The sequence below is a fragment of the Uloborus diversus genome, chromosome 9 (genome assembly GCF_026930045.1).
Source record: "Uloborus diversus isolate 005 chromosome 9, Udiv.v.3.1, whole genome shotgun sequence".
Classification (NCBI taxonomy): Eukaryota; Metazoa; Arthropoda; class Arachnida; order Araneae; family Uloboridae; genus Uloborus; species Uloborus diversus.
In genome coordinates this window covers 54,730,053-54,743,644 of record NC_072739.1, presented here as the reverse complement: position 1 = coordinate 54,743,644, position 13,592 = coordinate 54,730,053, and the positions used below count along the sequence as shown (strand labels likewise).

Here is a 13,592-nt window from a genome sequence, read left to right as displayed (position 1 = left end):
CTAAAAAATTTGAGTTAAAAACGTAAATAACTCCTGCTGTAATTAAGCTAGAGCATTGAAACAAATTGCGTTAAACGCGGAACATTCCACCCTTTCTAACAACAATATAATATTAATCTGTTCAAGTAATTTTTACCACCTTTAATAGGCAATTTGCAAGAAATTTAAGCTTAAAAAATTAATTAGGAAAAAACTAATTCAAAATTAAAAAAAAAAACCCAGGTGCACACTACCAGGGCTCGAAGTGATTTTGTACAAAATTTCCAGGCTGTAGGTGCTATGGGGTCGGGGTCTTCTGGATGCAGGCCCTCCACGGATTTCCTTTCCGAATTTCTTTGACCTTACTTTTTTTTAATATAAAGAGATGATTGAAGTACTATCCATGCGATGAAAACATAAAAATGGAAAATTATAACCTCTGATAGATTAGTAAACATGCTTATAAAACAAAACTATAATTGAGTGGTCTTTAGGAAGATGTGAGCGCAGTAGAATAAATAACCTTTCTGTGTGAGAAGTGGACAGATAAGTTTCTTTGTATTCATTGCATTAAAAAAAATGGAAAAAAAAGATAAACATCAAGAAATAATTGTTATGTTTCTTAAAGCATACTGTGAAGCTCTTATTTTTTTAAATATATATTTGTTTACCAACTTAACATATTAGTTTAACTACTTTTTCAGAGCAAAGTATTGATTGTTTCTTCATCCAACAGTGCAAATTACAATGATGTTGCTTTCAAAGTTGATGGCAGGACAATACAAGAAGTTAAGTTTCCATTACCTAACATTGAAGAAAGAAAAGCAGTAAGTTTCTTTAGAGTTTTCAATGCTTAATATTCACAATAATAATAATTGAGTTAATTGTTACATAAATTAAATTGATGAGACTCAGATCAGGCACGTAGCTAGAACTTTGTTAAGGGGGGGGGGTCCAAGGTTGTACGAACTTCAAAAGAGGAGGCATGCTAAAGCAGAATTAGTAGCTGATATTTACACAAGATAAGATAAATCCAATTAAAACTTATTATTAAAATATGATAATTAACTAAAATTAATTAAATAATTGAAATCAATAGAGCCATTAGTTAAAATTAGTTAACAAAAATTTTATATTAAGTGGTAAATTAATTATTGAAAGTTTGTAAATTAACATTAAACTGAAAGTTATCATACACAAAGTTTCCAAACATGGGTAAACCTCTCCTCCTGAAAATGAGTGATATATTTTCTATTAATAAAAAGGGCACATTAAAAGAAAAACGGAAAACGAAAACTGTTCTAGAAATTACTTGGAAAATGCATGCGATAATTTAATAAAATATTAAAGCTTTGTAAAATATTTGAACAAAATATGTACATTTGTACTTATGCCATTTTATTTGAAAACTAGAAAGTAGCCCATCAAGGTATGACGGGTGAAAATTGCTTCAACTCTTCTACATTTGAACGAAGCAATTGCCTGTTTGGTAATATTTTGATAGTTGAAATTTTAACTCTAACACCAGTGGATTAACCCTAAACTCCGGTAGATAGCGTACATTGTTTTCGTTTCTTCATTCCTCTGAGATGACACAGTCTTACCAGTAGAACTGTTAAGTTACCGGATCGAGTTCAGCCTTGTCACAATAAAGCCTTTCCCTGAATGTTAATCATTACCAAAACATATTATCAAATTACATATCATGCCGTGGCGCGAATTCATTGTTGAAACACGCGGGTTACTCGATCATCGGCATTATTTATATGAGGATAAATAAATCTATATCTATGGAGTCGAATGTATAACTATATGAATGTTATATAACGTAACCCTGTCCGATTTGAACAACATTTCAGGCAAAATCCCACAACTCTCTCAACGAAAATATTAACAAGGTTTCATTTAAAAAGCTTGAATTAGTTTTTATTGATTTACATTTATAATATTCTTTTGATAATGCGAAATAAAATGATATTTCCAATCTTATCCGTTTTATAATTATCATTCCTTTTCATCAATTAAAAGCTTGAACAAACTATTAACTCTTTGAGAGACGGGGGCTTCCTTTGATGCAACCATTTTTTATATATATAAATTTTTTTCTTCAGCCAACTGACACAATGATTCCAGTTAGCTGAAATAAAAAAAAGAGAAGCAAGAAATAAATGGGTTTCTCAAGTGAAGTCACTATTCCTCAAAGGGTAAAAGCTGTTCGAAAAACTTTTAAATATTGGAAAAGGCGTATTGCCGTTTTTTATCTTTTTTTTTTTTTCTAATGGGGCTGTGTTAGAGGCTTTAGCCTTTTGCGGAACAAGTGAGAACCAACCATATGGCATCCAGTCATTCATATGCCACCATTAAGGCGCGGATGTGAATGTCAGAGAAAAATTTGATGCCCAGTTTCCACCAGATGGAGACACCTGAGCTCTTTTCGATGAGAAACTGCAAAAGGAATTTAATTTTGTCAAGAGCTCAAATGACCTACGGGATCTTTTACATGCCGATTAATGGAATGTATACCTAATGAATTAAATTAAACATCTGTGTGATTTTATTTTAACAACGTGTTGTTAATTTTAACAACAATACATATCATATTTTACAATGCAGGCAATGATTTTTTTTCTTTAATACGATGTTAGCAAAACACTTTATTGCAAGAAATAGCAAATATCTTTAGCTTGAAGAAAATAAGAGTCGAAAAAATTTTAAAAAAAGCGATATAGAAACGAAAAGCTCAAAAAAAAAAAAATTATCTCGTATTCACCTTTTTTGTTTCTTTGCTTGCAACGCAGTAAATAGCGGTAATTTTCACCTAGTAATTTATAGTTAAATGCATATGCCTGTTTTTTGTTACGTTTAATGCTACCTTCACAATTTACTAAAGATGGATGCATAGATGCTAATTAAATAACTTCTCAGTACAATTGGAATACAAATATGCTTTATGGGACAACATCGAATAAGAGATGAGAGAGAGAGATAATTTTTCTTCAACTAAAAAACTAACTTTTTCTTTTGGGATCATAGAATCACAATTCAGTAAAATTTAAAAGTATTAATTCGTAATAAATTACTTATTACATGCTTTAATATGGCCGAACTTGTAATTTCATAAACTGATCACAGAAAAATATTCAAGTAATTTTCAATTATTTTTCTATAAAATTTTGATTCCGCAAAAAATTTGTTACATCAACTTCAAGTTTTACTTATTCATTTATTTTATTTATTTTACCTTCAAACACGAATTCTTTTTGGGCATTTAATATATTCAATGATTATGCTTAAATATTGGGGGAAAACATCAGAAAAAAAAATCTATGTAATTTGTTACTCAGAAAGGAGAGAAATGTTAAAAATAATCTAAAAGTTCAAATAAAATTGTTATCAAAATATAAAATGAATCTGAAATGAACCATGTCAAAAATATAAAGAGTTAAAATGAAAAAAAAAAAAATCAATAATAATTTTTTCTCATCCTCAAGCACATGAAATGTATATAGAATTTCTTTTTTCGCTGCTGGCTTAGAATCTAAAATTAGTTTTTAAATGGAATTACACATTAACACGTAAAATTGCTTGTATTTTTAAGAAAACTTTAAAAGGGAGCACTGGCTCTTACCTAGTTTGGGTAAACTTAATTTTCTTTTGCATATATTTTTTCTTCAAGATATGTTTCCTATAAGTGTGATATAGATAAAAACTGCGTGTTAAAACAGAAAAAAATCGGAATTCAATTACTGATTCACCAGGAACGCACCTCACTCTGGCTGTCTTTCGTGCAACATGCGTCTATGAAATCCGCGAAAATCCAAAAAGAAAGGAGACAGAAATAAAGAAAACCACGCCAATGAGACTGGGAGACAATGAGACTGGGGGGCAATAAATGCTTGTTTTTACTTTGCCGATGGCAATCTGATGGACCAAAGGAGAGGGGCTGAATTTCAAGGTCACATGACCCAGCTGGTTTGAAAGACGATATGGACATTTCCCGGTTTCCGACGCAGTGCGCGACAGTAAAAGGCAGACGAAAATTGGGAACCTGCAGTTGGTGCACGAGGTTCTCGTGTTCTGAATTGACTCAAGGACTGAGAAATTTTCCGATTAATGGGAATATTTAAGGGGGAAATGCAGGGTTTTATAAAAACATTCTCTTTCGGAAAAATTTTGTTGATGCGAGATGCAACAACTGAGAAAAAATGACAGGGGTCTTTCGGGAAGGGGGGGGGGGGGTCCGGACCCCATGGACCCACCCCTTGGCTACGTCCTTGCTCAGATATGCATAGTTGTTCTACAATTTTTGTTTGGTTTCGACTGATCTGGCGCTAGTAGATTCAGCAATATTTCAGTCTTAATAATGAAGAATTGGGAAAAATTAAGTATGGAAATTAATACATAGGTACATGCATGTATACCTTTAAGTCACTTGAGCTAAATGTATATTTTTAGTTCACTATCACCAACAGAAGAGTGGCTGTGTTTAATTAAAATCAAGGTTTCTGCTGTGTGGTTTTTTTTTTACTAAGACCTTTTTATTAATACTGCCAAGAAGTTTGTTAAGAATTATATAGCATTCAGATCAATCTTGTGTGATTGCTTTTCTGGTTCTGTTCCTTCAAACTCTTAGTTTTATTTCTTTTTTCCATGCTCCATTGATTCTTTTTCTAATTAGTTTAATTCTTATTGGTTAATTAAATTTAATTCCTGTTTTAACAACGATTTGATGTGTGCTTTAACTAAGTAAAAGACGTGAAGTATACTTTAAAAAAAAGGTATCCAGTCAGTCAAAGGTAAGCTTAGTAGGCCATAAGGTAAAGTCTGACAACATTTTGCTCTGATTTCAAAACAACATTTTGTAAATATTTAATTTGTATGTTTATGTACTTCTTATACATAATCCAATTTCTCTTTTTCTGTTAACATGATGGATTTTTTTTCCCCCTTCAAACAGTGGTACATTTTAAATGAGACCTTAATATGTTCTGGGGTAAAAACTCTGTTTAGGTAGTTGGAATAAACTTATTAATTATAATTTTGTACCATGTACCTTTCAAACCTATATTTCTGGAAATTTTCGAAACTTCTTTTTACTGATAAATATGTTTGCCTTAGTCAAAATAAAGGTATTGTGGTGTTTACAAACAAGGATGAAAACTGAATCACTGCAAACAAATTTCAAAAGAAATAAAATAAAGGTTGTAAGATAAATTTCAATGGTATATCGAGAAGAAGGAAATGTATTGAGGTGAGTTGATATTAGATGGTGTAGCTTTAAAATGTTTTATATACCATATTTTTGTAAGTTCTATGAAATGGAAGTTTTATGAGATGAAGCATGGCTTAGCAAAAAAGATAAATCGTCATTTTAGCATTTCATATTCATCACAGTTCCATTCGATCTATGTAAGGGGTAAACAATATTTGTCCACACTTGACCTTCTGCTATATATTGAATAATTTTCTGATATTGTTTCTTTAGATGTTTCAAAAGTTATTAAATGAAAAAAAGCATTCCCTTACTTCCGATGAAATACAGGACTGTGCAGCCATTTCTCACACCTTTTCAATGAAAGACATCACAGATGTTGTTATGGATGGTAAGTTTTTCCATTAATTTGTAAATGTAAGCAAATTTTACTGTGTATTGATGTATCATTTTGGCATCTTGAATCAAATTTGAAATTCGCTGCTCCTATACATGCATACTTTTACTCAAAATACATTTGTTCTATATGTACTTTTTGTATTATGCATACTCTAATGCAAGTCCATTTTCCTAAATCTTGCGCAGGGGCGGCTTCAGGGTCATGCAGTCCGTTCAACCGCACAGATCCCCGTGGCTAGGGGGCCCCACTTTGGCTTGTATTTAAAAACATTTTCCCTGATTTTTTAGGTTTTTTTAGAACAAATTCATCAAGAGCCAGCAGGCCCCTTCACCTATATACTAAAACTGCTCCAATGTGCCCCCCCTCCCCCCGTCCTCAAGGATCAGGCCCCAAGTTTCTGGCTATAAGCTGACACAGCCTCTCGTTGGCTCTGAAGATTAAGCCCACATGTTGTTCTCAGGGGAAGTTCGGGGAGTGGGAGTATTTTTGTTTTTGCCTTGAAATTCGACAGATAGATTTCTTCTAAAACAGGGATTCTCAACCTCTGCTCCAGAGGATGGGCAATAGGGTGGTTCAAAAAAACTTTTTCAGCTAGAGTTTTGTACACTCCCTATGGTTTTTAGACTTACTAAGAGTATTATGCTGTACAAGTTTTAACTTCTTACTCAAATTTGAAGAGGGTGCTCAATGACCCTTCAATTTAACATTCGCCGTAGCATAAAAAATGTCCCAAATTTAGAAAGGTTTAATTTTCCCAGCTGTTCTTTTAGTAAATAATTATTTTATTGCACTGTACATGCATCTTATTCGTGTATATTATAGTATGTTGCATTATTTTTTCAGTGCTATGTATTTTTTAACCATCTTCCCCATACTTATGAAGTTTAGGGGAGGGGGTTGAGCACCCTCTTTCAGTTGAAATAGGAAGCTACAATTCTTCCAGTATATTCTTAAGTCTAAAAATATTGAGGGGTGTCCTGTTATGTAGGAGAAACTTTCTTTTTTTTTACATGTATTTTTGAATCACTCTAATGGGCAATGTTCTGCAAAAAATACATCAGCACCTGGGAGATTTTTACCAGATTGCATTAAAAATAATTCCTTATAAAGCTATTGTTATAGTAATATTTTATATGATGATTTTACATTAATTTTTTGATTACAGTTGAGCCCCGAGTTACGCGAGGGATGCGTTCCAAGACTCCTCGCGTAACTCGAAATTTCACGTTGTGGAAAAATATGTGCATACAAATTTTTTAAAGCATACCAAATACTTTTAGACATTTATAAACACCCCTCAAACTGCTCTAAAGCATTCTTTAACCATACACTACAGTTTCTTGCCTAAAGTACTGAACAACTTTTACTGTGTTTAAAAAAATTAAAACTGTTATTCAACATGAAATATTTTAAGATGCACAAAATGAATAACCAATGGGAATGAAAGACAAAAAATAAAACAACACGGTACGCTCAGCATGTAGGAAAATTAAAATAATGCTCTATAATAGTACTGTACAGTAGATATAGTAACAATATTACTTATCGAGTTAAAAAATGAAGATATTGATGATTTATGCTCCCCATGATCAGATCATCATTCTTATCTAATACACAAATACGGTTGCTTCTCCTTTTCTTTTACAACGTTTCAATTTGTGGCAACATCTCCTCTTCCTGATCTCTTTATTAATCAACCATACAAGAACAGCTTTTATTTCCATAATATTTACTGCTAGACTGCTCTTCAATCTTCAATATTGATAAGTTCTGAACTTTTATGGATATCTTTTTGTTTTGACTTTTAATTGTACATATGGAAGTTTCACTCATACTTTTTGTCGTGCTACCGTCGACATTTTGTAGTTGTTCAAGCATATTGAGAATCTTAATCTTTTTTAAATTTTATCAGAAACTTCCCTTTTTTCCCATCTTTACAAACTTTAAGTGAAGGTAACACTAAGGTGCCATTATATTTCATCAACTTTTATATTTAGAATGAAAAAAATAATTAAATGAAAGATGCTGAGTGGTTATTTGATGCACTAGACTAGTTTGGTGTGGGAACTTGGGCTGTCAGTGATCCTTAAAGGGATGTAATAACATAAACGAAATCAATGTTTAGTAACCAATAACAAAGTTGATACTTCCTTCCAAAAAAATTCGAGTTGTGGGCAAAAAATTCGCGTTAGTACTAAAACTCGTTGGTTCGTGAAAAATTTGCGTTATAGCCATTTCGCGTAAGTCGAATCGCGTTGTAGCGAGAGTCGACTGTACTTTTTATAATTTCCTGTTTTTTTTCCCTCTCAAAGCTTTATTTACTTACGTATTAATAATTTCAATAACTAGGGGAGAGTCGGGAAGAATTGGACTGCGAGCCTGGATTTACCTATAGCTAAACAGGCTTATAGCTTAGAGACCCGACTTTGTTGAGGGCCTCCAACTCCCGAAAAACAACAGGATTCATTCCTAAAATAAATGAAAAATTTGACAGAAAATAAAACCTTTCATTTTCAAGTGCTCGAAAACTTTGAACACTAGGAAAATGTAGTTGTAAACCTTGAATTTTCAAATTTCTAACAAATGGTGAGTGGAAGGGGGGAAGCCCAAACTGCCAAATTCAGCTTCTTGCTACTTGCGGCATCAAAAATGTATAATCATGGTTCTCACGTTTCTGTAACATATAGCTTGAGATATTTTTTTGAGATTCACATATTTCATATCTTGTTAATTATTTAATCCCAAATTCAGTATTTTGGAAGTTTTTCTGTTATTGCTTGCTGTTATCTTACTTCTACTGCATACTGTTTATCTGTTTAGCACAAGAAAAAGATATTGCTCTACCTCTGTTCCTTTTCCTTTTCCATACTTCTAGTATTCGAAAAAATATTGTTGTAAAGAGAAATAGTATTTCAAAAAAAAAACTTAAACAGTAGTTTCTTACAAGTTTAGAAAAATTCGCTAAAATGATAGAATCAAGTATTAAAATGTAGACACGAGAAGTCCTTTAAAGTAATTAAATAAGTCTTTGAGTCCACTTAAAAAGTGCTTCAGTTTTATTTCTTATCTAGTGTAAACTGTAAATTGTTTGAATGACAAGGATATTACTCTCTCATTACCTGTTTTGTTAATCTCCACACCGTTTCTTTTTTAAGAGTTTAATGCATTTTTTACTAGTGATAATTTTGTTTGTCTTTGGTTTTGGGAGATGGATCAACAAACACTTTACCAAAAGCCGATATGAGCAAGTGACGATACGCTGTCTTTTCAATGTCGATCAATGTCTACAATTTGTCCAACCAAAGATAAATTCTTATTTTGCATTTTCTTCATTTGCAAAAGAATGTAAAACTTTTAAAAGTATTGGTTTGCATATTTTTTTCCTGATATTTTGTAGTTTGAATTATGCTTTATAAGGTCTCAAAACGCAGAATTTTACATCTATTTTTCAAAAAAATTCCCGGGGGAGAAACTCTTGGACCCCTCAAACTAAGGATATTCTATTTCGTATTTAAGATGGTTCTTGAATCACTCTCCTGATACTCCACTCCCTTCAAGGTCAATAATAAAATGTATACATGTGGAGATTATATCGAGAGAAAAAATGTTTAGTTAATTTTAATCAGGTTTAAATTAGGATAAATTTATATCAAACATACATTTGCTTTATTTTTAAATTACCAGGGGTGAACACCAGGAGGAAGTCATGACTGAAACTGAAGCGTTGAAATCTTTGAGGCTGTTTCTAGGGATTTTTTCTCCCTTTTTTTGAGGGGTCTTGTTTGTAGGGGGGTGACATTACTCTTGCAATGGACATCCCTATAATTAATAGGATCATTAATATTTTTTAACTGGGAACGCCACAAAAAGTCTTTGCCCAGGGCCACGCAAAACCTAGGGCCGCCACTGATCTTGCGCATGTCTTTCCCGTCTCATCTAGTTTTGGATCACTGTTGGGGCCATTCATTAATTACGGAAGAATGATTTTGGCAATTTTTGCCCCCCCCCCCCCCATGTAAGGGTAAGTAAGATTTTTCAACTCAACCGGTCAACCAGCGACTAACCGGTTACTAACTGCAACGTTCTATGATCTACTGGTTGCCGCACCAGTTACTGTTTTAAGCTGCAGATTGGTTAATCGAAGCATGTGATCATTAGCTGTCACGTGATCAACCCAACCGGTTGTTACTGGTCGAGGTCGTCGAACGTAAACAAGGTGTGTGACACTTCACGGAGGTGAGAATTCACATGTTGTGAACCAAAACTATACTAAAATAAAATTTATTATTAAAAATTTGTTGGCAGGTTTGAATAGATATATTTTTGTTGAAACTATAAAGTATGTTCAAATGAATTGTTCCTTAAAGTTTTTACTTTAAAAGGCATCTGAGAGGAAAGTAACACTTTTTGAAGAATGATCCTTATGCGTCTGTTCCTATGTGATAAAAATTGCAAGGAGCAAAGGGATGTGTGAGTGCCAAAATTAAGAATTTGGAAATAACCAGTATTGATGGTAGTAGGACACTTTCTGTGGGGGGGGGGGGGGGGGGTTATCGGTTGTGAGACGGTAATATTAGCCCTGGTAGGGGTGCTGCTGTGCATCATAATTTAGAAATACTTTTGAATGAAAGCCTACCTAAGGTCTGAACTTTAAACGTGTATTACTCAAAACTTTAAAAAGTCTACTTACATCCCTTTGCTTCTAATTGTTTCAAACGTGTAACAAAGAAAAGATTCTTTGTAGCTTTAAAGTATGTTTATATTTTCTATTGCAAAATTGTCTTTTTATATTATTTTCACTAAACAAAATGACAATCACATATTGTAAAATGTGTTTGATATTTTTTAATAAAATTCATATTTTGATACTATTATCTTGGATGGGAAAAAATTTCATATCTGTGACGTTTGTTTGCCTGGCAATTTATTTTCTGATTTTTCTAGCTCAAAATCTTTGCTGCATGAAAGCTGTCAAAAGTTCTAGTAATGATGAAGTCAATGTCAGCTGTGTTTTAAATTTTTCTGATATAAAAAGGATTTGTAAGTTGAAGAAGCCACAGATTCTCTCATCAAGCACTTTAAAAGTTAAAAAGGTAAGATCCTTGAATGTTTATTTTTTACCTAAGGCAAAGTTAAAATAATTCTTTATGTAATAAGTACGATTCTTATAAAACAATTCAATTAAAGCAAATGCGACTCCATTCAGTTTTTACTTTCTTAGGAAAAAAGATTCTTTCTTTTAATAGAACTTCAAATTTAATTTCGTCTTTAGGTCTTCTGGAATGACATAGGGGGAATGAAGGCTGTGAAAGAAAAACTAAGAGAACTAGTTGAATGGCCTCTGAAATATCCTGAAGCATTTAAGAGATTCAACATTACGCCATCAAAAGGGGTGTTGATGTACGGTCCTCCAGGGTGCTCTAAGACAATGATTGCTAAAGCCCTTGCCACTGAGTGTAATCTGAATTTCATATCTAGAAATGTAAGTTAGTTTGAAACACAGTAAGATATTTAGCATTTTCTTTTCTTTTCTTTCATTTTCTTTTTTTGTAAATCTTAATGTGTATTCCCATCTCCTCCACAATTGTGAAGTTGACCGTAAAGTCACATTTTTATACCACAACTAAAACTTTTACCCATTTTTAGTGATACAAATTTCCAATTTTACTGATATTATACTAATATATGAATATCTAGCCAGAGATGACTACATCCCTAAGCCAAAATCTGTGGTTGCTCAGCATATATATGAGCCTATCAATGATTTTTAGAGTGGGCCGAAATAAGCTGATTTTTTTTTTTTTCCAAATCCATTTTTGGATAACACCCAAAAGCTGCGTAGTGAGCTAGTTAGCACTTACAAAAATTTTCTTGGATATTAAAAAATACCTAGATGGCCTTATGTGACACTGAAAAACCGAAAAAAAAAGAGAAAAATGAATTTTTTATCAAATTTTTTTTCAAAATGAATTCCAAATATTTTGCTGGAATGCAACAAAAATGTTCCAGTTCAAGCCCATTAAATATTTTATTGATTTTAATGAGAATTTAACCACACCTTTCTAATATCAAAAGTTGGTGAAAAATGAAAAAATATTGACTTTCTGAAAAAACAAATATAAAAATTATTTTCAAAATTAATTCATGGATTTATTAATTAAATAGCACTGTTAATCATAGTAAATATTATCACACAATAGTATCCTACATTTTCTAGAATTACATATAGAGAGAATAAAATTTTTAAAAAATCTACAAATTTGATTTATAATAACCTCATACATAATGAATATTATTTTTTTGAATAATGTTGTCCCTTGTTATCAAATGATGGAAATTCTTTCCTAGCTTGAAGTTTGGCACAAATATATCCATCTCGTGCAGTTTCACCACAAACTTTTATTGCAGCTTCGGTTATAAGTTTCATACAATGTTCTACAGCATGCGTGTGACAGATAAATTTCTTGTAAAAGGTGGCTCTGTTACGACACAGTTTGCCCTATCAATTAACTCGACATAATCAACGGCTTCAAATTGAGCCAATTATTTCAATTATTGGCTCAATTTGAAGCTTTGAATTCAATTATTTCAAGCCACATTGGAGCATAAACTAGCATTACATACTTTGCAAGCAGTGTAAGATTTTCTGATGGACTTGAAGTACCTATATACAAGCGTAACAAACGGTTTCCAGTTGTCAGCCATCGTGCATGACTGAGTTTGCCTGGGCTACTGTCATCCACGCTAGAAGGGCAACCACCATCTTTTACGGCAGGACAGATTTGATACAAATGCTGTTGTTCAGTACTTAACTTTTTTATATATTCCATATCCAAAGCCAGAAAATTCTAGTCAATTTTATCAAATTTGACCACTGGATTTTTTTTAATATCAAAGCAGCTGTCAGATAGCTCCAGAATATGAATGTGTTCCCTTTGTGCAACCGTCCACTTCCAGAATAAGATGCCTCAGTGGCAACTAATTAGCATGCAGCAGACATATGTTCCACTGTAAAGGTATTTTGAATATGGCTCAAGTAAGCGAATTACTCTACCTTTTCATCCCATATTTACATTTGTTCTGTCTCATCCAATAACTGAGCACGCTCATATTATACTTTTTGCAAAGACTAATACCTTGTGAAATGCCTTTCGCACTTTCACCAGTTGTTAGTGATATATGACCGGTGTACTTGCTACATGGTACTTGCTCCTGGGGAACTTATCTTTCCACTAAGATGGACACTGGACACAAGAGAGAACCCCTTTAGTTGCTTACTCCCAACTGTGGAGGTGTAGAATTACAGCATTTCCTGTCGGGGGTTTCTACTCTATTAAGGAGGTGTCGAAAGTGGGTCCTAAAGTCTAGAGAAAGGAATCGCTTGAGAAAAGGAAGAATATTTGCGTTCAATTTGGCCAGTTTAAAGGAATTCAGAGAGTTTACATTTTTAGCACTTAAGGACTCTATTTGTTAAACATATCTAAAATAGTAATAAAATAATCTTAGGAATAATAAAAGCAGTTGAGCGCCGTTTATTAGCCAGATGAAACAATAGGAACCAAAGATTAAAAAATTTGCATCTTGTATCACTCATTTTATTCTAGTTGGTTTCATTTTCTCCATGTTTCAGTCTTAAAGGGCTAGCTAAATAGTCTACGAAATGTATAAAAGTCTTTGAGGGTTACAACTGATTTACTGACTGATACTTCTACTGTTTGCTGAAACTAGTTTCAAATTAATTTCTTTTCTGGATCCTCCCCGCCCCCTATTTTTGTTTTTGAAAAAAAGTACATTTTTGCCCTTTTTTTTCAGTTTTTCATGGCCAAATAGGGCCGGCTTAATATTAAACAAATTCAGCGAAATTTTTTGAGGGTAATAACAGACCCATATAGCAACTCTTCCACACTATCCAAAAAAAGTTTTTTCAGCCCACCTTAATGATTTTATAGTTGTAAACTCCCGATTATCGGTGGTCGGATTATCCACTGGTCTTTTCACGTT

The 13,592-nt window shown here is 32.8% G+C and overlaps 1 protein-coding gene across 2 annotated transcripts in view; it reads left to right on the top strand.

Annotated features, from left to right (window-relative positions):
• Positions 1 to 13,592, top strand: part of LOC129229695 (uncharacterized) — a 56,732-nt gene that overhangs the window by 29,644 nt on the left and 13,496 nt on the right. For both annotated transcript variants that reach the window (XM_054864057.1, XM_054864058.1), the window contains exons 7-10: positions 684 to 806; positions 5,465 to 5,582; positions 10,536 to 10,684; positions 10,864 to 11,073. In XM_054864057.1, coding sequence (XP_054720032.1) covers positions 684 to 806; positions 5,465 to 5,582; positions 10,536 to 10,684; positions 10,864 to 11,073 — 600 coding nt within the window. The remainder of the gene's footprint in view (positions 1 to 683; positions 807 to 5,464; positions 5,583 to 10,535; positions 10,685 to 10,863; positions 11,074 to 13,592) is intronic.